This window comes from Xiphophorus hellerii, chromosome 1 (assembly GCF_003331165.1).
Source record: "Xiphophorus hellerii strain 12219 chromosome 1, Xiphophorus_hellerii-4.1, whole genome shotgun sequence".
In the NCBI taxonomy this organism is placed as follows: Eukaryota; Metazoa; Chordata; class Actinopteri; order Cyprinodontiformes; family Poeciliidae; genus Xiphophorus; species Xiphophorus hellerii.
Window position 1 is genome coordinate 32,688,856 of NC_045672.1, and position 23,085 is coordinate 32,711,940.

At 45.0% G+C, this 23,085-nt stretch overlaps 4 protein-coding genes and 1 long non-coding RNA gene across 14 annotated transcripts; 2 read left to right on the plus strand and 3 right to left on the minus strand.

Moving 5' to 3' along the window:
- Positions 1–162: 162 nt before the first annotated feature.
- On the minus strand, positions 163–3,387 carry LOC116723069 (uncharacterized). Of its 5 annotated transcripts, none has more exons than XM_032567620.1 (5): positions 3,246–3,387; positions 2,087–2,523; positions 1,729–2,021; positions 1,039–1,071; positions 163–481 (listed from the first exon to the last, which is right to left on the minus strand). In XM_032567620.1, the coding sequence occupies exons 2-5, from the start codon at positions 2,513–2,515 to the stop codon at positions 169–171; spliced, it is 1,068 nt and encodes a 355-aa protein (XP_032423511.1). In that variant the 5' UTR covers positions 2,516–2,523; positions 3,246–3,387; the 3' UTR covers positions 163–168. The 5 variants fall into 5 exon arrangements, with proteins under 5 accessions (XP_032423511.1, XP_032423547.1, XP_032423520.1 ...); XM_032567656.1 differs by having other exon boundaries at positions 1,737–2,021; positions 3,246–3,384; XM_032567629.1 differs by having other exon boundaries at positions 2,087–2,520; positions 3,246–3,370.
- Positions 3,388–5,517: 2,130 nt separating this feature from the next.
- Positions 5,518–14,740, minus strand: cdk16 (cyclin dependent kinase 16). Of its 5 annotated transcripts, XM_032567445.1 has the most exons (17): positions 14,614–14,738; positions 11,810–12,001; positions 10,676–10,828; positions 10,487–10,605; positions 10,181–10,309; positions 10,052–10,108; positions 9,860–9,974; positions 9,635–9,729; positions 9,481–9,543; positions 9,276–9,399; positions 9,075–9,195; positions 8,555–8,652; positions 8,369–8,474; positions 7,851–7,893; positions 7,691–7,781; positions 7,548–7,622; positions 5,518–6,988 (listed from the first exon to the last, which is right to left on the minus strand). In XM_032567445.1, exons 2-17 carry the CDS (start codon positions 11,931–11,933, stop codon positions 6,951–6,953), a joined length of 1,551 nt encoding a protein of 516 aa, XP_032423336.1. In that variant the 5' UTR covers positions 11,934–12,001; positions 14,614–14,738; the 3' UTR covers positions 5,518–6,950. The 5 variants fall into 5 exon arrangements, with proteins under 5 accessions (XP_032423336.1, XP_032423346.1, XP_032423363.1 ...); XM_032567455.1 differs by lacking the exons at positions 5,518–6,988; positions 7,548–7,622; positions 7,691–7,781; positions 7,851–7,893 and adding an exon at positions 8,060–8,078 and having other exon boundaries at positions 8,276–8,474; positions 14,614–14,740; XM_032567472.1 differs by lacking the exons at positions 5,518–6,988; positions 7,548–7,622; positions 7,691–7,781; positions 7,851–7,893; positions 8,555–8,652 and adding an exon at positions 8,060–8,078 and having other exon boundaries at positions 8,307–8,474; positions 14,614–14,740.
- A 553-nt stretch (positions 14,741–15,293) lies between these two features.
- abt1 (activator of basal transcription 1) lies at positions 15,294–18,399 on the minus strand. Of its 2 annotated transcripts, XM_032567700.1 has the most exons (5): positions 18,235–18,399; positions 17,505–17,832; positions 15,996–16,171; positions 15,701–15,886; positions 15,294–15,627 (listed from the first exon to the last, which is right to left on the minus strand). In XM_032567700.1, exons 2-5 carry the CDS (start codon positions 17,821–17,823, stop codon positions 15,442–15,444), a joined length of 867 nt encoding a protein of 288 aa, XP_032423591.1. In that variant the 5' UTR covers positions 17,824–17,832; positions 18,235–18,399; the 3' UTR covers positions 15,294–15,441. The 2 variants fall into 2 exon arrangements, with proteins under 2 accessions (XP_032423591.1, XP_032423597.1); XM_032567706.1 differs by lacking the exon at positions 18,235–18,399 and having other exon boundaries at positions 17,505–17,845.
- Positions 15,736–17,562, plus strand: LOC116723198 (uncharacterized). Its single transcript, XR_004339923.1, has 3 exons — positions 15,736–15,859; positions 15,947–16,192; positions 17,455–17,562. It is a non-coding gene; the product is annotated as an uncharacterized LOC116723198 (long non-coding RNA).
- A 304-nt stretch (positions 18,400–18,703) lies between the features above and the next one.
- Positions 18,704–22,437, plus strand: rad51c (RAD51 paralog C). The gene is made up of 4 exons (XM_032567669.1): positions 18,704–19,290; positions 20,328–20,550; positions 21,223–21,439; positions 21,581–22,437. The coding sequence occupies exons 1-4, from the start codon at positions 19,173–19,175 to the stop codon at positions 22,079–22,081; spliced, it is 1,059 nt and encodes a 352-aa protein (XP_032423560.1). The 5' UTR covers positions 18,704–19,172; the 3' UTR covers positions 22,082–22,437.
- Positions 22,438–23,085: the final 648 nt, after the last annotated feature.

The window sequence follows — 23,085 nt, forward strand, 5'->3', positions numbered from 1 at the left end:
CCTTTGACCTTTGACCTCCGGTTGTGTTTTCACATGTTGAAGAAACGTTTGACCGGCTGCAGGACGCTCAGAGGGACACAGATCTGTCCTCACATGGACAGCATCCCTCAGCATGACGCTTCCTTCACTGATGAAATGATTTCAGTAACAAACAGAAAATAATGAGATTTACTGAGAGGAACTGAGAATAAGTTTATTTTTACTGAGTCGATCAGTGAAGAAGAAACAGATGATTAGAAACGAGGAGAGAAAAATGATACATGAATAAAAATCTAAGAAATAACTAAACATAAAAACAATAAAACTAAAGAGCTGAACTGAAATAAAACAGAAACAAAACTCATCCCATAAAAGACAAAGGAACAGAAAAATATTTCTATTTAAAATTTCTGAGATCGATAGTATAAAAATGAACTGGAGTCGAAGTGTAACTTCATCAGGGTTTCGTGTTTTTCTCTTTATCCACCAAATTTTCTGCTTCCTGCAAAAATTAAAACAGAAAGTTTAGAAGAAACAGACAGTTATTTCCAACGATTGTTTTATGTGATTTCATAAAACACAATCATAACAAATTGGAGGTCTTCACCAATAAAGATCCCCAATACTAATCAGAGGTCTTATTGTGGAAACAACTATTTTCCAAGCACTGTCAGGTGAAATCACTCAGTCAGGTTTATTCATATATTGTTCACAATACAGAGAGCCTGTAGGATAATCAATAATGAAGAAGTTCTGGGTGAAAAGCTGCCAGGCAGAGAAACACATGAGTTCATACCAAGGACCCAAAACACGGGCGAGACAGTCTGGTTCTGATGCAGCTGTAGAAAACAACATGTAACCCAAATAGTTCACAAGCATTTCATATAACATGATCAGCAGGTGTTAACTTGTAGTAATTTTCCTCCGCAGTCTTTATTGGTGAAGACCTTCAATATCCTGGAGGTTTTCCACCTCCAGGATATTGAAACTTATTTAAATAAAATGTTTTTATTTCAGAATGATAGAATATTCTGTGATGCATGAAGCCGATTCATTTACCTCTGGTATTTCATCCAGTTCAACGTTGTTGTCCTGAAAAAATCAGAAACATTTAAGATAAAATCTTTGAACACATTTTAACTGTTTGTTTTCCTGACAGACCTGTTACTTCCTGCTGCTAACAGATGCTAAGCTAAGCTAGCGTCTGTCTGACCTTTGAACCTTTACTAAACATGGCTCATCGCTCTAAGAACATTTTTGAACTTGAATCTGTTTTTACTAAATGAACATATAAAGTTAAGCCTCCAAATGTAATAATGTTGATTTTATTCTGAGCCGTTTGTGTTTCGGTCAAATGATCCGATCATCTCCTGCTCAACTTGATAAACTTTGTTTCTGGTTCCAGTTCTGATTCGGTTCAGTTTGGTTTGGTTTGGTTTGGTTCTGGTTCGGTTCTGGTTCCAGACAGTTTTTTATTCTGGTTTCATCGTCGTCCCGACTGGAAACATTTAGTTCAGGAATCGTTTCCTTTTAGTTTAAATGAAATCAGGAAAACAGAAACGAATCAAAACCAAACGAAGGTTTAAAAGGTAAAAATTGGAAAAGTTTCAGTTAAATTTGCTTCATATGAATCTTTTCTTTATTGACTGAATATTAAATGTTGGACTGTTTGTTCATGAAAACCTGGATTTATTTTTCATATTTTAATAAACGTGAAGGTTGTTTTATGAACTTTAGCAACGTTTTCACCTGGTTACCTTCTTCCCTAGTTGGTTTATCTGGTTTTTCATGACCTCTTCAGCCACGTTGAAGCAGTCCTTCCAGTTGACCTTACATTTTGTCTCGATCTGTTCGGTCAGCTTGGTTCTGATGGACTTCCTCAGAACCTCCTTCAGAACCGCCTCCTCCTCCTCCAGAACCAGTTTGTAATAAAGCGTTTCTTCGTACTGAGTCGTTCCTTTGCTGCAGCTGCTCCTCCATCTGGTCCAGGAACTCATGGCTCCGGAGAAAACGATGAGGAAGAGCAGCCAGCAGCCGCTCACCTGCAGCAGAGACAGGCTGTTACCTGGAGTTGCTCCCCCTGCTGGCCAGGGCAGACGTGACTCACCCTGGACGTGGTTTTGAGGGCAGCCATGGTTTCTCTCTCTATGTCGCTCCTGTTGGCTGCGGCCTTGCAGGGCAGACCCGCCTGCTGCTCAGAGAGCTTGTTGAAGCAACAGGCCCACCAGTCACCATCGATGAGGAGAAACGCGACCCAAAGGAGGCCGACCAGAGCTGCCTTTAACACCTGGCAGCAGATGAAGAACTTGAACCTGGAGCGGTAGCTGCAGGTCCTCTGGAACAGCCGGTTGGACCACAGCATCAGGACGGTTGCTATGAGCCCAGGTGTGACGGCGTAGATGATGCAGTAGTACAGCTGGCGCTTGCAGGTGCATTCAAAGTCGCTCCTGAGCAGAATGCTGTAGGTGAAGATCACCACGATGGCGAAGTAGGTCTGCAGCTTCCCCAGCGCCAGGTTGGTGACGACATTCTGCATCTCTGCTGCTGGAGGTCAGAAACATCCACCATGAAACATGGCTGCAAAGAAAAACTAAAACTGCTGCTGTGAAAATATTTGCATGCCAGTTTATCATCATCCACTAATAAAGAATGATTCTTTAAAAATACTGAAATCAAACAAATGGCAGCGATGATCCTGAGGCTGGGAGAATCCAAAGACTTTTAGTTTAAAAGCTTCAGGAAACATGTAAAGAAAAACAGGAGCTGATTCTTTAAACCTGAACTGTAAGAGTTAATTTTCCACCAGCTGCTTCATCTCAACATGTTTAGTCAGGCAGAAAGTGAAACAGGAACGTTTTGAACAGCCAACCGTCTAGTTCCTGTTAACAGGATGTGGTTTAATGCAAAATGTTTTAAAGCAGCAGCAGCAGCTTCACATGAAGGTTCTGCTCTGTTTGGGTTCTGGACCGGCCCGGACGAACGCCAGCAGCATGCCACACAAGCAGTTAACCGATCCGAGCCAAATACTCAGGTTTTACTGCAGAATCTCATAATTAATGGAACCAAAAACCTTCGACAGGAAAAGTAAACGACGCTGATGAAATACCCTAATAATCACGACTAAAACCCAGAGTAACAGAAACAAAGAGCCCAAAATACCAGAACATGTTATAAGATCCACCTCACTGGAGAATCAGCAGCCAGTCCAGAAAAACTTCAGAAACAGAGAAACCTCTTCATGTAGCTGACAGACTGAAAGGTTTTACCCTGAACGGAGCTCCAGAAAGATCAGTAGATCCCAGAGCTGCAGACGACCTGCAGGTTAAATCCAGAGGAGAATCTGACAGCAGGCTGGCTGCAGCAACAGAGAACAAGTGACAGCAAGAAAAGGCTGAGAGCCACATGGTGAAGGTGTGTTGCATCATTTCCTGTTGCTCTGTTGCTGCTTCAAACTAGTTTTTTTAAAAACATATTTATTGAACTTATTTTACAAAGCAGGTGTGAAGAAGATAAGAAGAAATTAAACCCTGAGAAGCGACTAGAAGCAGCAGGGAATCAGAAACCAGGATGAAATCATGCAGAAAGTTTTTCTAGGAGTCGATTCTTCAGCTTTAGTTTTCCAGATTAAACCACCTGCAGATTCATGTTTTCATCGCTGAGTCCACAGATTCGCAGATGAAACTGTGGAGTTTCGTGAAAGACCGGGAGTAGAAACTGTGACGCGCCGCCTGGAGCTGACGGTCAGTCGCTGCCTGGTCGCCTGATAAACTCCCTGTAGTTGTTGAAACTCGCGGCTGTAGTTGCTGCTCTGTGTTGCTTCCTGGACCAAAGAAAATCAGACGCTGATTCATTTTCGTTAAATGAATCAATGAATCCTTTTCCCATCATGAACCTCAGCTGTAACATAAAGTGAAGCATCAAATTAAACTCCAGATAAACTCCCAGACCTCCAGGCTGCTGGTAGTTTAGGACCTGATGAGGCATCTGTGATCAGAGCGGCTCTTGAAGCTCTACATCTCAAAAACGTTAAACCGTCAGGATTCATGGGGGAGCGGTTCTGGTCTCTAACTGGACCCTAACGGGTCAGTGTTTCCAGGTAGAGATGAAGGACGAGAACAAACTGCAGAGTCCAGAGGCTGAGAGCGGTTTGAGACTCGTGAAGATAGTTCATGTGTTCATCGGTGACCTTTTCACCTTCTGCCTCTCAGAGGAGCGTCAGGCGGGTTCTGGTTCTGGACCTTGTTGACCAGGAGCAGAATCAGAGCCAGAAAACATCAACGTCCTGGCCAGTTCTCATGCAGACGGTGCTGAGCTACATCGTAGTCACGGCTACCCTCTGTTAGCCGTTTCTATGGCAACCGGGGCGTCCAGCCAGTGACGGACAAAGAGATGATCAGAAATGTTATTCAGGCTCTGCAGGGTCAAAAGGAGCCCGTCATTTTCTGCTGACCTGGCATTAAGGTCCAGAAGTTCTGGTTCTGACTCTACATCTGGATCAGGAACTTCTACAATTCAGAGTCAAATGTCAGTAAATCCTAAATGTCGGTTTATCAAGTCAGAGGACTCCAAAGCTTGTCTCATCCAGTCTGGAAATGTATATTATTTACACTAAAAATTGTTTTTTGCTGACATTTTTTTAATTTAAATAAATTTCTGGTATCAGGAAAATAAAAGAACAAAGTTGAACATGAACTCCGGGTCACAAAACAGAAAACTGAAGAGGGGGAAGGATAAAGATGTTGGGGAGACAAAGAAAAGCTTTTCAAAGTGGTTGAAAGACAGAAGGTAAGAAATGTCAGAGTATCAACAAGAGATGCATTTCTGATTAAAATGTTTTTCTTTCTACATATTTTCCTGATCACCACCATGTACAGCTGCTGCTTTATTGGCTGTTTTATATTAACCTTTAAAATGCCAGAGTTTAATAAGTTTAGATTTTAGACTATTTGTGAGGAGAACCTGCAGGGTTAGGGTTAGGAGGGTTAGGAGCATAAACTGCAATGAAACTACTGGATTCTAAAAACTCAGCACATTTCAAATGTGAACCGAACATGAGCGCAGACTCCATGGCTGAGCTGCACTACTCCCCCAGAGCCACAGAGGGCGCTGCTGTTCACTACAGCAGAGCTCTGGAGAGAACTGCTTCTTCTGAGGAAAAGTTGGGTTTATTGATGCCTCTAAGGCAGGGCGTCAAACTCCAGTCCTGCAAAAACCCTGGAATGAAACGGTTTGGTTTCCTCCTCCTGGTGTGGATCAGTTCTCCGGAGCCTCAGTGACCTCATTATTCTGTTCAGGTTCTGCAGCAGAGTTACTGTAGCGCTGTTGTTGTGTATCATCTCTTTGTGATGAATAAATTAATCTGTAATTCTAAATATTAAATAATCTCACTAGAAGGCATTGTACCAGAGAATTTCTTTCTGTTTACTTAATCAACTCTTCAGTCATTTCTTTCTACTTGAGTAAAAATATTGAAGCAAAGTTTTTCAGACTGAAAACTCTCCAGACCAACATGAATGTTCCTCAATAACCGACCAACACTGATAATAAATAAAATCTTTTAATGTCAGTTCTGTTTATATATCCAGATTACAGACAGATAAATACAAGAACAACATCCACTTCCTGTTTTCATTCAAGTAAAACAAACACTTCAGTGCTTTCTGAGCCGTTGGAAGATTTCTAATTTAACAGCGTGGAAGTTCACTGGAAGAGAAATACCATCATGCAGGTCAGAATATTGCAGAGAACTTTGGCTTAAAACAACAACGATAGTTTAAGTAGCAGGTCTGAACGCAGCACAACGTCCTTGGTGTGTGCAGACCGGCCGATCAGGGAGCTGCCCGAGTTACATTCAGCAGTCAGACGGGGAGAACGTGACTGGAACCAACCCCACTCCCACAGGTCAGAGGTCAACAGAAAGCTTCGTCCAACCTGCTCCTCTATGGAATGCTTTTATTTTGAAACATCCACTGCTTTCTGGCCTCACGAACCGACATGTTCAGTGAACAACTCGATAGCGGTTAACGAGCTCTTCCTCTATTGCTAAACTCGACCCATTTATTATTTCAGTATAAAAATATCGCTAACAGGTTTCTAAATCACCTGGGAAGCCCCGCCCACTGACCCCTGAACTCTACAGGATGGAATCAGGAAACAAAGAGCTTCTGCTCAGATGGCCAACACGATCAGATCGACTAACAGTCAAGATACTGGAGAACCCAGAGAGACCGGCCAGGGAGAGCATGCTATCTGCCCCGTTATCTGCCCCACCCAAATCAATCTGCCCCGTTATCTGCCCCACCCCCAGCAATCTGCCCCGTTATCTGCCACCATCACATCAATCTTTACCGACATGTATCTGGGGGAATCCAGCTGGTTTACTGTAAATTTCGTCTCTGAGTTTCATCATAACAGGAAGCAGCAGAGAACTTTCACAATAAGAGTCCAGATGGCTTCGTCCAGCAGAAATGGTATTAACCAGGAGAAGATGTGAAACTGCACCTGGTCATGGTGGAAACAGGCCAGAAACTCGTTAGCAGTTAACGAGCTAACGCTAACCGGTGGTAACGGGACCTGGACCTGTTACGCTCTCGGGTCATGTGACCTGTAACTGGAACCAGGTGACTGGTTCCTGGAATCACCTGTCAGGACATTGGGACCCGTTCCACCTGCTGCAGTGTGACATCATCATGATGATGTCATAAGCTGGAGGTGATGCTCCTGGTCTACCATGTTTGGATTTTAAGTCTTGGAAGACGGAAGCTGATTGGTTTGTTTCTGAAACATGCTGCCCTCTGATTGGTCGGTACCTGTTGTGATTCATTATTGCATCGTCTGTAAACAAGTTTTCTTCACATTCCGGAAATCTGTAGTGTTTTCTTTGTTTCACATCAGTAGTCTCAGATCCTTCAAAGTAAAATGTCACTTCCTGTGGTCACTTCCCTTTCAGATGGCTCCGTCTCCTTCAGGTGTCAGAAGAGCAGACTCCGCCTCCGCGTCGGGCTGGTAGCTGGTAACAGAAAACGTTTCAATGTCAGAAACCTAAAGTTCACCTGAAACTTCTGACTCCTGGCGACCTGCTTCACCTTCAACCCTCACTGCTCTGATGTTCTACTGAAATGTCCGACAGTCTCTGTTGGACCAGCTTGAAGTTCTGCAACCGGACCAGACCGGACCTGAACTTCCTGAATCAAAGTTCAGAGGAATCGGGTTTGTGTTTGAGGCTCCACCAGAACCATGTTTCCCTCAGGAACCTCAGGCAACCTGGTGAACGCCGCTAACTAAAACGCTAGCCCCGCTCACCCTAAAGCACTATTCATGAACATTAGTTCTGCTAATGCTAAAGTGCTATACCAACATGCTATATGGCAGAAGTTAATGCTAAACGCTAAACTCAACCATGTTGACACCCACCATAAGTGGTGGGCACTGTTAGCTAGAGAGCTACCTGCGCTAACCCTAGAGCACTAATCATATGAACGCTAAAGCACGGAGCTAAAAATTAGCTCTGCTATTAGCGTAAATAGCGTCCAGTCCAGACGGGACCACCAGGAGTGTCTGACGGTTACCTGGATCAGGAACTGCCGGCGGCTTCACGCTCTCCTTCTCCAGCTGGATCTCCGACAGACTGAAGATGGACACCGCTGAAATGTAACCATGTGACCTTAGTGACATCACAGACAGGAAAGGATGTGTCCAAGGTTACACTTACTGTCAGGAAGTGATGTCACTCTGTTTCCAAGGTTACTGAAGTAGCAATGTTTCATGGCTTCGTCAGCAGAGATCCTCTCCTTCCCTTCAAACTAAAGTTCAAACACTCATCAGAGCTGCTTTAGCCGTTACCATAGAAACACTGTGAGGCATTCACTGACCTGCAGGAACTTCGACAGCAACTCCACTCCTTCACTGCTGAGCCTGAACACAGAGAGGAAAATGCTCGGGAAAACCCTGGCTACCTGGGAGTATTTCTCGGGTACCTGGGCATACCAGGGGTATTTCTGGGGTATCTGGGCGTACGTTGGGGTATTTCTGGGGTATATGAGGGTAACTGGGGGTATTTCTGGGATTTCTGGGCGTATCTGGGGGTATTTCTGGTCTATCTGGGGGTATTTCTGGGGTGTATGGGGGTATTTCTGGGGTGTCTGGGCTTACCTGGGGGTATTTCTGGGGTATATGAGGGTAACTGGGGGTATTTCTGGGGTATATGGGCGTATCTGGGGGTATTTCCGGGGTATATGGGGGTATTTCTGGGGTGTCTGGGCTTACCTGGGCGTATTTCTGGGGTGTCTGGGCGTACCTGGGGGTATTTCTGGGGTGTCTGGGCTTACCTGGGGGTATTTCTGGGGTGTCTGGGCATACCTGGGCGTATTTCTGGGGTGTCTGGGCGTACCTGGGGGTGTGGTTGCTCAGCCTCTCGGCTCGGTACTGAGGGAAGTTGAAAGCCAGGAACTCCTGGTTGGAACTGATTCCAGGCCAGCTGCGCTCTCTGGGCGTTCCTGCAGACGAAACAACCTTCAGTCAGCAAAAATCCTGGATGTTGATTGGCTATCGGTGATGGAAGCTGATTGGTTAATACCCAGCAGCTTGAAGATGAAGTGAAGCTCCTCCTCAACTGTCGAGCCAGGAAAGAGAGGGCGACCCGTCACCATCTCATAGAAGATACACCCAACACCCCTGGAGACACAAACAGGTAGAGACGGTTGGAATAGGCTCGTAGAAGGCTGAAGGTCCGAACCGCCCCCTTTATTAAAAACCCGAACCCAGAAGGTTCAAACAAAGAGTTTCTATTTCAGGTTCCTGTTCCTGAGGGCTGGTACCAGAACCAACAACCAGCGCCACTGGAGACAGGAAGGGACACCCTGGATATGTCAACAGTCCATCAGCAGGACAACCTGGAGACACAACCACCACTAACACCAGCTGAGAGAGACCAGGAAACCCAACCGACATGTTCCTGGACAGAACCAAGAGAGAACCCAAACAGAACCCAGAGAGAGAACCCGGGCATGCGCTAGGAGAACATGCTAACTCCATGCAGAGACTTTGTTGCTCCAAGCAGTCCGATCTGAGAACTGGAACCAGAACCAGAACCGTACCACATGTCGATGTGGGTGGAGTAGTCGGTGCTGCCCAGCAGGATGTCCGGCGGCCGGTACCACAGAGTCACCACCTCATTGGAGTACGTTTTTGTTGGGATGGACTTGGCTCGGGCCAAACCTGAAGGACACCAAGAACTCCGGTCAGATCCGAGCAGAACCAGAACCCCGTACCAGAACCAGAACCGGAGGAGAACTCACCAAAGTCGGCCAGCTTGAGCTCCCCTCGCTCGTTGATCAGCAGGTTCTGGGGCTTCAGGTCTCGGTGGAGAACTTTCCTCCGGTGGCAGTAGGACAAACCACGGAGCAACTGGAAGAGAAACAGCTGAGACAGAAACACCAGACCAATGAGCTGGTTCTACTGGGCCTACTGGACCAAACCATCCACCCATCCACCCATCCTCACCTTGACGTTGTGAACATGGATGACGTTTCCACAGTCGTCCAGGTATTGCTTCAGATCTTTGTCCTGAAATTTAAAAATCCAGATAATTCTGATTAATTCAGGTGATTAATAATCAATAAGCCTATTGATCCGGAGTTTCCCGGTAACGACTCACCAGGTACTCAAAGACCAGCGTGAGGGATTTCTGCGTGTGGATGATGTCATGAAGCGTCACGATGTTGGCGTGTTTCAGGTCCTTCAGCAGAGACACTGCAGGAGAAAAGACACATCAACCTTCAATACGTCAACCTGGAAAAGATCAAACCTGTAACCCATGTTGCTAGTTGCTGCTGCTGGTTGCTGCTAGGTACTGCTAGTTGCTGCTGGTTGCTGCCTGTACCTTCTCTGATTGCCGTGCAGGGAGCTCCCTCTTCATGTTCCAGGCGGATCTCCTTCAGGGCAACCAGGTTGTCGGTCAGCTTGCTGCGACCTTTGTACACCGTGGCGTAGGTACCCTGCAGACAGACAGGTGGTGCTCTGAGGACCCGGACGAGTCGGTTCCTAAACACTCGGACTCGGTCTGTGAGCTCACCTCTCCCAGTTTGTCCAGTTTGATGTACGTCTCCAGTTTCCCGAACCCGATCTCCGACTGCACACAGAGAGAAACACGCTGAGCCGACGGCGGCCGGGCGCAGCGCGGCGTAGCGGAGAGGAAACGTACCAGAGACACTCGGCGGAGCCGCCTGCTGATTGGCTGCTCGAACAGAGCCGGACCAATCACACTGAACTTCTCCAGGTAATCATCAGGAAGACGGATATCCGCCGGCAACGACAGACGTTTGTTGATGTCCTGAAAGGAGAGAAGAGACGGACTTCACCTGCATCCAGGTATGCTTTTGCTGTCAGAGGTCAGCAGGGGTCATGAGGTCAAGTTTCTGATAAAACCTGACCAGTGAAACATTGGACTGGTTCTGATCAGGTGTGTTTTAGGTGTTTTGTGCATCCGGTTCTGGTTCCGGTCTGTTACCTCCGTTGAGATCTTCTTGTTCCTCAGTCGGACTCGGACCGGACTCTGAACATCGTCTGAAGACGAAGGCGGATCGCTTTCTCCACCAGAGTTCATCTTGACGTCTTCATGAACTATTTCTGAAAGAACCAGCAGAAGTTTCAGACTCTGCTTCAGAACCAGAGCCGCCGGGTTTCTTATGGCCGGTACCGAGTCTGGTGGCCCGGTTCAGGTAGGAACTCAGGCTGCGGCCGAGACCGCGGGGCCTCCTCATGGAGCCGCCGTAGGACTGCAGCAACGAGTGGACGGAAGACGACGAGGCCCGGACCTTCAGAGCTGCTGAGGAACGAAGAGACGGGACTTCTGGGAGAGGAAGAGGAGGAGGAGGAAGAAGAGGAAGAGGAATGAGAGGAGGAAGAGGAGGAGGAGGAAGAGGAATGAGGAGGAGGAGGAGGAGGGAGAGGAGGAGGAATGAGAGGAAGAGGAGGAGAGGAAGAGGCAGAGGAGGAATGAGAGGAGGAAGAAGAGGAAGATAGAAAGGAGGTGTTAGAAGTGACGCAGTGGAAATCAGATCTAGATGTTAAACATCTAGAATCCTGAATCCATTTCTTTAGCTTCCCTTCCTTCATGGGCTAAACCCAGATTATAATCTACCGTATTTTCCGCACTATAAGGCGCACCTTCAATGAATGGCCTATTTTAAAACTTTTTTCATATATAAGGCGCATAGAATAGCCGCTACAGTAGAGGCTGGGGTTACGTTATGCATCCACTAGATGGAGCTGCGCTAAAGGGAATGTCAACAAAACAGTCAGATAGGTCAGTCAAACTTTATTAATAGATTACAAACCAGCGTCCTGAAAACTCCCTTCATTCCCAAAATGAACAGCTGTTGCTTCCTCCACTTCCGCTATAACCATTGATTGTTCATGTTAAATTCTCTGGCTGCTGCTCTGTTCCCATGTTCTACCGTGTGACTGATCGCCTTGAGCTTAAACTCTGCGTTGTAAGCGTGTCTCTTAATAGGAGCCATTTTGGGGTCTTTACACAAAACCCAGCCTGCACCGCGCGCTTCTTCTTCTACGGGGGAAAATGAAGTCGGCGGCTGCTTACCGTAGTTGCGAGACCTGTTGCGGCTCAATATTGGTCCATATATAAGGCGCACCGGATTATAAGGCGCACTGTCGGCTTTGGAGAAAATTGAAGGTTTTTAGGTGCAACTTATAGTGCAGAAAATACGATAATCTAAATATATAATCTAAGGCCCACCGTCAGAGACCAAATTGGTCCCAACAGAACCCTTCGGTACCAGACTGTAATGCTGGTCCCTGAACAGGAAGTCACCTGAATCGCTGTGTGACGTCACTTCCTGCGTGTTGGAGTCGTTCAGCACCCGGTCCCCGCTGCCGGCCCCGCCCCTCCCCAGAGTGACAGACAGCTGCCGTTTGAGCTTCCTGATTCGCTCCATGAGGGGGGGTCCGGGCGGCAGGGGGGGGCGAGAAGCCGACGGGGGCGGAGCCGTCCACCTGGAGACACCTGGACAGGTAAACACATGGGTAAGCACCAAACCGCAGCTCTGCGACTATCTGGATCTGAATGAGATTTACTGATTGTCCTCTTATAAACACCCGATGCTGATGTCACTTCCTGCTCCTTTCAGCCTCAGGTAGTTTCACCAAACAGCTTAATCCTGTTCCAGTACCAGTTACCATGGAGACCGACTCTGTGATGTTAACCCATAGGCGTCCCCACCAATACCTCCTGCTTTTGATTTACGTGCGGACAGTAACTCAGCAGCTGCTGCAGCCTGGATTCAAAGCATTAACAGTTAGTTCATGATTTTTAAAACTCCTTTGTGAAACGTAAACGGCTCAGTGATCTACTGGATTGGACATCATGTGACTCACTGCTGTTGCTTTGCATTGAGTCAGGAATATCGGTGGTCAGGAAAATTACACAATCAAGCAAAGAATCTGAAATAGGGACGCAAAGTTTTCTATTAATTGAAAACGGATAACAAGGTCCAAGGGAATCACTTCACAGGTCAGTGAAAAGCTTTAATTAAGAATGTTTATGAGACAGTAGGTTAGCAATGCTAGCTTAGCTTTTATCAACATGTACTCTTGCTGCGCAGTTCGGAGTATTCTGGTTGAATTAACACAAAATAAGTCGAACTATTTTCTGACAGATAATCAGGAGTTCAGGTGTTGAAGTAGCTAATCAACCACCGCGAGTTCAGCCGATCACTTTGGTGTTTTTATGGACTGTTTTTTGAAATGTTTTGTGGTTTTTTTAATGTTAATTCCTGATGCACTTGTACATAATCTTTGCTCTGCGCTCCCGGGGCTGTTGTTATTGGTTGCCATGGCAACGTGTCTACGCGTGACGTTAAGCTGACAGACTGGGAAAAATAATACAATCACCCGTTTTCTACATTTTCCTTGGACTAATTGCATGATTGAACGTGGCAATATTCAGAACAATCATCAAATAGAATGAAATATTTCATAAAGCATAAAGAGTCAAAGTTTGTTAAATTTTAAACCATGGCGCCTACAGAGACAATTAAGTAAAATTAAATTATTGGTCAATATAAAAGAGAAATTTATTTTTTTCTCTCTTGTATCTTTACAGAACTGACAGAAACCAAACTATTTATAGATTTATATTCAGAGAGAATACATATTTTACATGTCCAAACATCAGCATTTCAGCCTTAAGCCACATTTTATAGAATCCAGTGATATTGATGATCACTCTACTCACCAAATGCCCCAACCAGACCCAAAAAAAGGTTTTTGCGTCTTTAATATTTGCTATGTTAAAGCAAATATACTTTAACATAGCAAATACAGACTCATTCCATAAATTAGAATATGACTGAAAAGTTCATTTGTTACTAATTCCATCACCAAGTGAAAGACATTAAATAGATTAATTAGATGTTTTAACATATTTATATTTTGTAGTAAAAGGTTATTCTCTAAAGGTACTATTAATCTGACAAGCCTGATCAGGACATACAGAACAGACCAAACGTTTGGACACACCTTTTAATTCAATGAGTTTCCTTTATTTTCATGACTATTGACATTGTAGATTCACACTGAAGTCATCAAAACTATGAATAACACATGTGGAAATATACACTAAACAAAAAAGTGTAAAACAACTGAAAATAGCCCTTATATTCTAGCTTCTTCACAGTAGCAACCTTTTGCTGTGATTACTGCTTTGCACACACTCTGCATTTTCTTGATGAGCTTCAACAGGTAGTCACCTGAAATGGTTTTCACTTCATAGGTCAACCTGCCCTGTCAGGTTAATAAGTGGGATTTATTGCCTTATAAATAGTCATGAAAATAAAGAAAACCCATTGAATTAGAAGGTGTGTCCAAACTTTTGGTCTGTACTGTATGTACATTTATTGAAAAAGACTGTCTGGCATTCACATGCAACAAGTTTTGGCCTCATTCTTAGCACTGAAAAAGAAAAGATCTTCCAGTAACTGTGGTACATCAGCGCCCCCCACCCCACCTCCACCCGCTCCTCCTCCACCAACTTGCAACACAAAGTTACACCCTTGGGTTAACCTGATCCTTCCCGTCCAATCAGTCAGTAAGGCTGGCCCAGGTTTCCATGGTTACTCTGTGTGAAACACGGTCATGGACCTGTGATGCTGAGGTCAACATCTCAGCCAATCAATCAACAGCTTTCAAGATGACGTTACAGATGAGTGGGTGCCTCAGACTGCTTTCAGAAGGTCCCGAACCTGGCCGGACTCTGAGTGGACCGAGCCTGGTACCGGAAGCTTTGTGTGATCCAGTGTCAGTCAGGAATTAATGGAGAATTAATATTTTTTATAAATTATTCCTAAATGTTTTTATTTAACTCATTCATTATTAACGGATGTCGTTGGTGTTCTTGCTGCAGGTTAAACTTCTTCAGCTTGGAGCCCAGAACCGAACCGAACCAAACCCTGTTTCTACTGCTCACAGCTAGCCTGCTAGCCCGGCTCCGTCTACCTCCTGAACACCTGCAGCGGGCTTCGTGTTCTTCCTGCGCCCCGGCTCCGGTTCGGTAACGGCTACCGGGCCGGAGGGCCAGGGAACCGGTTCCGCTGCCTCCACCCTTGACCCGGTACTTACCGTCAGAGGCGGACCCGGTCCGGCCCGGGTTCTCCGTGGTTCGGTTCAGTCTGAAGGAGGTTCGGGTCGCTCCGTCTCCCAGTAATCCGCCGCCATGTTCCTACTCCACTGCGTCATGACGTCACCTAGCCCCGCCCCCTGCGTGTTTGTAAACAAACTGGTGGTTTTCGATCTTCTTCAATCTGGAAACTTCGTAAAACGTAAGCAAGTCACAAACTATGAAGGTACTTTCAAAACATTACTTGTTTCTCTAAGATCATGATTTAATTTTTTGCAGATTAGTTTTTCTTCAGCTTTACAAAGTAATCCAGCAAAGGAGTCATTCATGAAACTCCAACTGTTGGTGAACTTCTAGTGGCTGACGCTTTTCCAGACTTGACAGATATATATATTTTTTACAACAAAATGTTTGTAAAAAAAATAAAATAAAAAAAGTTTTCGTATTTGATTAAATTGAACTACAGAAATAATTTATGCATCAAAAAATCTTTACAACAATATGTGATCATCTGAGTGTCATTTTTGACTCAAGCATGTTGCTGAAACCCAAGTGACCGGCGCCCCCTGCAGGCAGGCCGGTATAAATGTTCCAGGTCGGGTTCAGCTGTAAACCGGACCGGACTGAAACCACTGGAACTTCAGTTTGTTAGATTTCTGGCTCCATATTGTATCAGACAAAACCAAAATCCAACAAACTTTATTTACAACAACCTAAACATGATGAGGAGCAGTGGGAGGAGCCACCCAATGGCCCCGCCCCTTCCCGACAACAGGAAGTATTTGAGTCCGTTTCCGTTTACTGTCCCAATAGAAACAAGTTCATGAGCTTCACTCTGATTGGTTGGAGTTAAAGATCTTAGCCAGTAACGAGACGTTGGATTTGCTCTCCTGCTGCATGAGGAGGGCCTTATTCAGGCGCTTCTGGGTAATGGAGTCCTTTTTCTTCTTCTTCTTCTTCTTCTGGATCTCCTCTTCTGTCTGGCGCTGAGTGAAGTCCCACGTCTTCTCCTCCACCTGAAGACAACAAAACGGTTTACCTGTCTGTGACTCAGATGTTCATCTGCCTGTCAGACCCGTCTGTCTCTACCTGTTCTCCGTCTCTCTGCCGTTTCTTCCTCAGGTGTTCCAGGTGGGCGCTCTTCTCCACGTTGTTCAGGTAGAAGCTGGTCTCCTTCTTGGCCTGAGAGACTTCGGCCCGGAGTCTCTGCTGCAGCACCGTCTGCTCATAGGCCAGCCGCTCGCTCAGGTGAGTCCAGTGGAACCTGTGCAGGTACTTCAGAGAAAGACAGACGTTGACAGGTGAGACTCAGCTGCTGACGGAGCGTTGTTCCAGTTCCAGGCAGGGAACAAAGTGGGGAGCCAGGGAGGGAACCAGGTGGTACCTTGATGTTCCAGAGGTCAGAGAAGAACCTCTGGCGTTTCTTGGTACCCATCGGCGTGTTGTGCAGCGACAGCGCCACCCGCTTCGCCACCTGCTTGTCCCTGAACTCCACCCAACCTTCGGTGAAGTCGCACCTCCTGGAGCCGGACTTCTTCTTCTTCCTCCGCACCTGGCGGTCTGCGGGATCAACGCAGCCAGGTTAGGAACAGCAACCAGAACCTTCTGCAGCAACAACAAGCTTTCACATCAGAGGAACAAATAATAGACAGACCTGCACCTGCATAATTCACCTGCAGGGAGGGAAATTATGACTACAGTGGAGAAACTGAGGTTTGGTTAAAGTGGAGGTGAGGTGTTAACGAGTCAAACTTCTGTTTTCTGATTGTTAATCATAAGTTGGAGGAGAAACCTGAACTGATCTCCGGTCTGCAGAGCAGAGTGTCGACTACATAACCATGAAAACTGATGTTTGCAGAATGTGGCCAACAGGAAGCATGAAAATATAAAAGGGGCAAAAATCACCTGTGGGGAACCCCAAGGCTCAATCCTGGTGCTTCTCATATTTAATATCTACAGTAAGTTCCCACTGGCTCAGGTTATAACAATAAAATCAGTTACCATGGCGACGCATATGATACACAGCTCTACATTATGATGTCACCAGGTGACTATGAACCATCCAATCACGCACAGAAGCTGAGAACAGGTGGCGGTGACAAAACGTCCTCCAGCTGAACAGAAACTGAACTTATTATTATTATTATTGTGGCTGAGTGAAGAAAACCAAAAAACTGCTGAAACATTGATTTTATTTAAATCAAGACTAAGAGAACACCTGGATGGAGGATGTGATCCACAATAACTGGATCAATATGTTAGATTATGAGTTTGACTAAAGAATGTTGATTTCTTGTTTCATAACTGATAACAGCAGGAAGTTCTGGTGAGGGAAAACTGTGTGTGTGTGTGTATAGTGTGTGTAGTGTGTGTATAGGTGTGTGTATAGTGTGTGTGTAGTGTGTGTAGGTGTGTGTGTATAGTGTGTGTGTATAGTGTGTATAGTGTGTGTGTAGTGTGTGCACGTGTGTGTGTATAGTGTGTGTGTAGTGTGTGTAGGTGTGTGTGTATAGTGTGTGTGTATAGTGTGTATAGTGTGTGTGTAGGTGTGTGTGTATAGTGTGTGTGTATGTGTGTATAGTGTGTGTGTGCGTTTGTGTGTGTGTGTGTATAGTGTGTGTGTGGTGTGTGTGTAGTGTGTGTGTAGTGTGTGTGTGCGTGTGTGTGTGTGTGTGTGTGTGTGCGTTGGGGTGTGTGTGTGTGTATAGTGTGTGTGTGTGTGTGTATAGTGTGTGTGTGTGTAGGTGTGTGTGTATAGTGTGTGTGTGTGTAGGTGTGTGTGTATAGTGTGTGTGTGTGTGTATTGGGTGTGTGTGTAGGTGTGTAGGTGTGTGTGTGTATAGTGTGTGTGTGTAGTGTGTGTAGGTGTGTGTAGTGTGTGTGTGTGTCGTACCCTCTGGCTGCAGGAAAATGCGTCCGATCTCTCCGTAGGCTGACAGCAGGTTCCTCAGGTGTTTGGGGCGGAGCCTGGGAGGAATGTGGCCCAGGTAGATGATGCCTGGAACACACTTCCTCTCCTTCTTCTTCGCCTCTTCATCATCATCATCATCATCAGCAGCAGCAGCAGAAGCTCCTTTCTGCTCACTAGCTGCTTCCTCCTCCTCTTCGCTCTGAGTGCTCGTCCTCCTCTGCTCCTCTTCCTCCTCCTCCTCTTCCTCTGGACTCTGGCCTGTTGTCTTCCTCTGTTTCTCCTCTTCCTCTCGCCTCTTCATCTCTGTGATCTACAAGCAGAGAAACATGAGACTTCATGTATCCAATCAAATCAGTGTCATTATCTCAGTAGCTCCGCCTGGTGGAAACACTGAGTTTAACAGGAGAATGCGTAAATAATCCAGAGGACACAATAATAAACCTTCTGATTGATTTCGGGATTCATCTTCCAGAAAACAAAACATAAAATCAGTTTTTAAACTTGAACTTCTTCCAACAAACAGGAAAACATCCCGAGGAGGAACCCAGAGGGACCTTCAACCCTCCAGTCAACATCCAGTAAAACGTCCTGCTGGACCCTCAGACTGCAGCGCTTCCTCCAAACTCAACTTCCTGTCGGAAACTCAGGCAACTTCCGGTTTCCTTTGCTGCGGGTCAGCCTGCTTATTATCAATAATAACTGATGAACTTACCTGATCAACCAGCCGCAGATTAAGCCTTCATCAACAAACCGATCTGGACTCACATGGAACTACCGTCGCATCCGACTGACGTCACAAAAGCTGCGACGCAGATTCCTATTGTCTTTTCAAATTAAGATTAAGCTAAATAAATAATTTTAAACGGAATAAATTAATTTTCTTTTAGCAGTAATTCTTATTGGTGTGATTTTATATGTCATATTTAAAATATGTAAAAATTAAAAGTGAATTCAGGAAAAACTGCATATTAATTCAACTTGTCAGTAGTAGTTTAATACAGAGGTGAGTAGCAACAAGTTACATTTACTGTTGAAAAATGATTTTTAAGAGTAGTTTTACTGCACTATGCTTTTTTACGTCTAATATTGGTTTCATGAGTTTTAAATTTATTTTTGCATGTTACTTTTATCTTGATATTTTATTTTGTATTCATATTATTCCTCATATAATTTTTTTTTAAATTTTCCAGAATTTGGTCATTACAAGATTAGATAACAGACCGTAAACTGGATCAAAAAATAAATGTTTATAGGTCTGTTTGTAATTTAACCATCACTGTTCCAACGGGTTTTCACATCCCTGTTGGTATTTCCACACTTCTGTTGATCTCACAGTTTTAGTTTTGATAACTGCATAGTACTTTTCATTGGTGGCATGAAGAAGCTCAAAGTGAAATGGACTCTTTAAAGAAGTCTCCATTTTCATGATTAATCTTATCCATAATAATTTTATAGTAATTTAAATGATTCACAAATATTACATTTTTATCCTGATTCTTGTTGGATGTAAAATCAATTATTTTAGAAATTAAACAGATTTAAAATGAAAACACCGGAACTCAGCAGCAAAGCGGAAATCCTGAGGCTTTTATTTTGAAAGGTGGAAGCGGAAGTGCAGGGAGGAAGCGGGCTGCTGTGAGCGCGGTGAGGATGAAGAGGCCCGTCTCCAGTTTGAGTTTGGGCTCCAGTTTGAAGGGGAAACTGGTGAGAGCTGGTTTCCAGTTCACCACAGACCTGCAGGACCTGAACCCGGAACACCTGAGCGCAGGTATAGCGCCTCTGGCGGCGGAAACACGTCATCTTATGACGTCATAATGTTTTGAGGCATCTCGTTTTTCAGTTTTTAAAAAAGTTTCATATTGAGGCTAAAACTGTTTTTCATCCATAATTAGTTTTTTGTTAAAGTTAAAGTAGAAACTAAATAAAGTTCCGGTTAAATTTGTTCAGTCACAGAAAATCTGGAAAAGAAATAAATTTTATAGAAAATATTAAATATTTTTTCTATAAAAAATATTTTTCTATTTATTGAAAAATATAAATAACTAATCAAAGTTGGTGTGATGAGTTTGAAGCTCAAACTCATTTTGGTTTGACAAGCTGAGCGGATATAAGGTTCTGATAACTTATATCAGGTTCTGGTTCTGGTTCTTTGATTGGTCCAGTTGACCCTTTATGGATAAAGATGATCTTTTTTCTTCATTCAATCAGAGACAGAATAAAACCTGAAGTGATCAGTAATTGGATTCACCATCAGAAACTGGATCAAATGTGATCCAAATATCAATTTGATTTATAACTGTCAAATATTATTTTTAAATTTTTATCTTTTTTTATGTTTAACACTAAAAAATTATGCAAAATATAATTTCAAAAAAGAAAATATATTTATTGTTGATGTTTAGATCATCATTATGGTCATTTTTCACCTTCTTGATTTCCACAAATCCTATAATTAAGTTCTTCTAAAAATCAGTAAACTGTGATTAATTACAGCGATTAATTTACTGGAGGTTCTGTTCTGCGTTGGAGTTTCATCGTTTTGTATCTTTATCTATTCAAATTTCATAGAAAAAGGAACAAACGACTTTTTTAATTTCTTGATTTTAATTATGTGAATTAAACATTAAAGATGTTTTTTTTTTACCTTAAAGTTAAAATGTTTTAATAAGATCGTCATAAGATTTTTGTCTTACATTTTATTTTCAATAACAAGTCATTTAAAGGTATTTCATGTTGCTGATGACATCACACTGCTTTAATAATGACAGAAATCTAAAATGTTGCTCTGATTTGTCATGTGTGCAGAGGCTGGAGTCTCCCAGCAGGAGGCGCTGGAGGCGCTGCAGACTGCCAGCTCGGGGCACGGTGTTGCCCCGGTGACGGCTCTGGAGCTCCTGCAGAAGGAGGAGGAGTTCAGGAGCATCGTGACGTTCTGCTCCCAGCTGGACGAGGCGCTCGGAGGAGGAGTTCCTGTCGGGAAAGTGACGGAGATCTGCGGAGCTCCAGGAGTCGGGAAAACACAGCTGTGGTCAGAAAACACACACCTGGTCACACACACTGCAGGTCGTGAACAGCCGTTTCCTCTCACGACCTGGAGCGTGTCTTTGAGTCTGAACATGGCTGGAAGTAACAGCCTCACAACAATCACACCCAGAGGATCGTTGGGTCATCGATGAGGTCATCAAGGTCACTAATGAGCCAGTTGAGGTCACTAATTGGGTCGTTAGGGTCAATAGGTGTTAAAGATCAATGATGAGTTTGATCAAATAGTTCTGCATTTCTGTGGTCAGAGCTGGAATGCAGCCTGAAGGTCCAACTTGTTCCTAAAGACGCCATTTTTTGGTCCCATGTCCCAAGCTGTGATTGGCTGATAAGCAGCCAATCAGAAGCCATCAGGTTCATCCTGCGAGCCTCAGCAGGTGATGGCAGGATGAACGCTGAGGTCAGATCCTGGTTTATCATCAACCAATTCCTCCAGACTGTCCAACGTGTGGACATCCTGTCTGCAGTCCACTGTCCCTGACCACTTCCTGTCCTGAGGGGGGCGCTGCTGCTCTATGAAACCTCACTTCCAACCGGACCCAGAACCGGGCTCCTCTGAAGAAACGGGTTCATTTCAAATCTGGAACCAGTTTGGAAAGAAACCTTAGACCAGTTTAAGCTGCTGGTTCTGACTGGTTCTGGTTCTGGTTCTGCCCAGCCTACAGCTGGCCGTGGACGTCCAGGTGCCGGCGGTGTTCGGCGGTCTCGGGGGTCAGGTTCTGTTCGTGGACACGGAGGGCGGGTTCCAGGTCCAGAGGCTGGTGGACCTGGCTGGCGCTGCTGTGCGCCACTGCTCGCTGCTGGCTGAGGATGAGGAGCAGCGCGTTGCCATGACGACCTTCACGGTGGAGACCATCCTGTCAAACGTCTTCCTGGTAGGTCGGGTTCCTGGTTCTGCTGGTTCTGTTGGGCCCGGTTCCTTTAATCAGCCTATGGCTGAAGGTCTTACTGACTGCTGTTGCCATGGTAACCCTGAGGCAGCAGGGCTCTGATTGGCCGTGTGTGTGTGTTCTCAGGTGCGTTGCCGTGACTACGTGGAGCTTCTGGCCGAGCTGCACCTGCTGGCCGACTTCCTGTCGAACCGGCCGAGGCTCCGCCTCCTCGTCATCGACAGCGTGGCGTTCCCCTTCCTGCGTCTCCATGACGATCTGTCCCAGAGGACACGCCTCCTCCAGGGCCTCGGCCTGCGGCTTATCGCTGCGGCGACGGGCCACAACATCGCCGTGGTAACCACCAACCACATGACCACGCGGCTGCGCGGCAGCCAGGCTCAGCTGGCGCCGGCGCTGGGCGACATCTGGGGCCACGCCCCCTCCATCAGGCTCCTCCTCCGGTGGGAGGAGTCACGGCGGCTGGCCTCCATCGTTAAATCCCCAGGTCACATGGACGCCAGCGTCCAATACCAGATTACCTACCAGGGCTTTAGGGACGCTGACCAATCAGAGCGGCCGCCAAGCAAAAGGCCTCGAAGTCAAACCAACCAGTCAGCTTCCAGCAGGAAAAACACTGGCACATGATTGGTCAGGGACTTTCAGCCAATCAGAGATCAGAGCCTGAAGTTCAGTCTGCCTCTGCTCTCTGCTGGCTTCTCATTGGCTGAGAGGAACTCACAGGTGTTCCTATCCAGGTGTGTTTGCTGCTTTTACCTGCTCTGCTCCAGCTTAGTCCCACCCACTGCGTGATGTCACTCAGGTGAGGCTGCAGCAAATCCAGACGAAGAAACTTTATCCTGATCCTGGAGCTGCAGGAGTCCAGGTGTGTCCAGGTCTGTCCAGCTGCTCCTCATCGCCTCCATCACCTGTCCGTCGCCGTGGTAACTGAGGCTCTCTGGATGTTTGGTTGAATAATAAATAGATGATTTTCTGTATTTGTAGAAACGGCTTCATTCATGTTTTATTTCCGTTCATGGAGTCCAGAAACACTTTAAAATGTTTAACGTTAAACCAGGAGAGGATAAACTAAAATCATAATTTCTTACTGGACAGATTCATAATTCTGTTGAAAACTAAGCCACAACATTTCTTATTCCCTTTTTTGCCTGCTCATTTTTATTAAGTGAAAAGTGTTTTTTATAAGGAAATGGACATTCGCCTCACTAATGAAAAATAAATGACTTTTCTATTTTAATAATAATAATGATACATTTGATTTGAGACTGATTTCTTAAACCCAGGGTCACCTTACAGAGAAGACAAAAATAATCATAAAAATAGTAAATCAGTGAACGTATTTATTATTTAATTGTGTTTTCAGCAATAAAAACATGATTTGAGTAACTCTTTATGTTCAACAAATAAATTAAAAATAGATCTGGGAAAATGAATTCTGCTCTTTGGAGGATGTGATTCTACTTACAATGAAATTAAAAACATACTTATCAATAAAAGAGGAATATTTTTTATTGACTTTCTGATGCAGCTCAAAGACTGATGAAGGTCTAAAAATACGAACATCTGAATGTGTGATTCCTGGGGTCAAAGGTCAAGGGGTGCAGCTTCAGTTGAACATTGAAAATAATCAA

Bases quoted from the DNA above. Each gene is read 5' to 3' on its own strand.
- rad51c (XM_032567669.1), top strand. From the start codon at position 19,173: ATGAAGAGGCCCGTCTCCAGTTTGAGTTTGGGCTCCAGTTTGAAGGGG. The intron at 20,551-21,222 runs GTCAGAAAACAC...GGTTCTGCCCAG, and splicing joins GTCGGGAAAACACAGCTGTG to CCTACAGCTGGCCGTGGACG. The intron at 21,440-21,580 runs GTAGGTCGGGTT...GTGTGTTCTCAG, and splicing joins TCCTGTCAAACGTCTTCCTG to GTGCGTTGCCGTGACTACGT.
- cdk16 (XM_032567445.1), bottom strand. From the start codon at position 11,933: ATGGAGCGAATCAGGAAGCTCAAACGGCAGCTGTCTGTCACTCTGGGG. The intron at 10,829-11,809 runs GTGACTTCCTGT...TTCCTCTCCCAG, and splicing joins GACGTCACACAGCGATTCAG to AAGTCCCGTCTCTTCGTTCC. The intron at 9,196-9,275 runs GTGAGTTCTCCT...GGTGTCCTTCAG, and splicing joins GCTCAAGCTGGCCGACTTTG to GTTTGGCCCGAGCCAAGTCC.
- abt1 (XM_032567700.1), bottom strand. From the start codon at position 17,823: ATGAAGAGGCGAGAGGAAGAGGAGAAACAGAGGAAGACAACAGGCCAG. The intron at 16,172-17,504 runs GTACGACACACA...TTGATCCCGCAG, and splicing joins CATTTTCCTGCAGCCAGAGG to ACCGCCAGGTGCGGAGGAAG. The intron at 15,887-15,995 runs GTACCACCTGGT...CTTTCTCTGAAG, and splicing joins CTGACCTCTGGAACATCAAG to TACCTGCACAGGTTCCACTG.
- LOC116723069 (XM_032567620.1), bottom strand. From the start codon at position 2,515: ATGCAGAATGTCGTCACCAACCTGGCGCTGGGGAAGCTGCAGACCTAC. The intron at 2,022-2,086 runs GTGAGTCACGTC...TCTCTGCTGCAG, and splicing joins CCCTCAAAACCACGTCCAGG to GTGAGCGGCTGCTGGCTGCT. The intron at 482-1,038 runs GTAAATGAATCG...TAATTTTTGCAG, and splicing joins AACTGGATGAAATACCAGAG to GAAGCAGAAAATTTGGTGGA.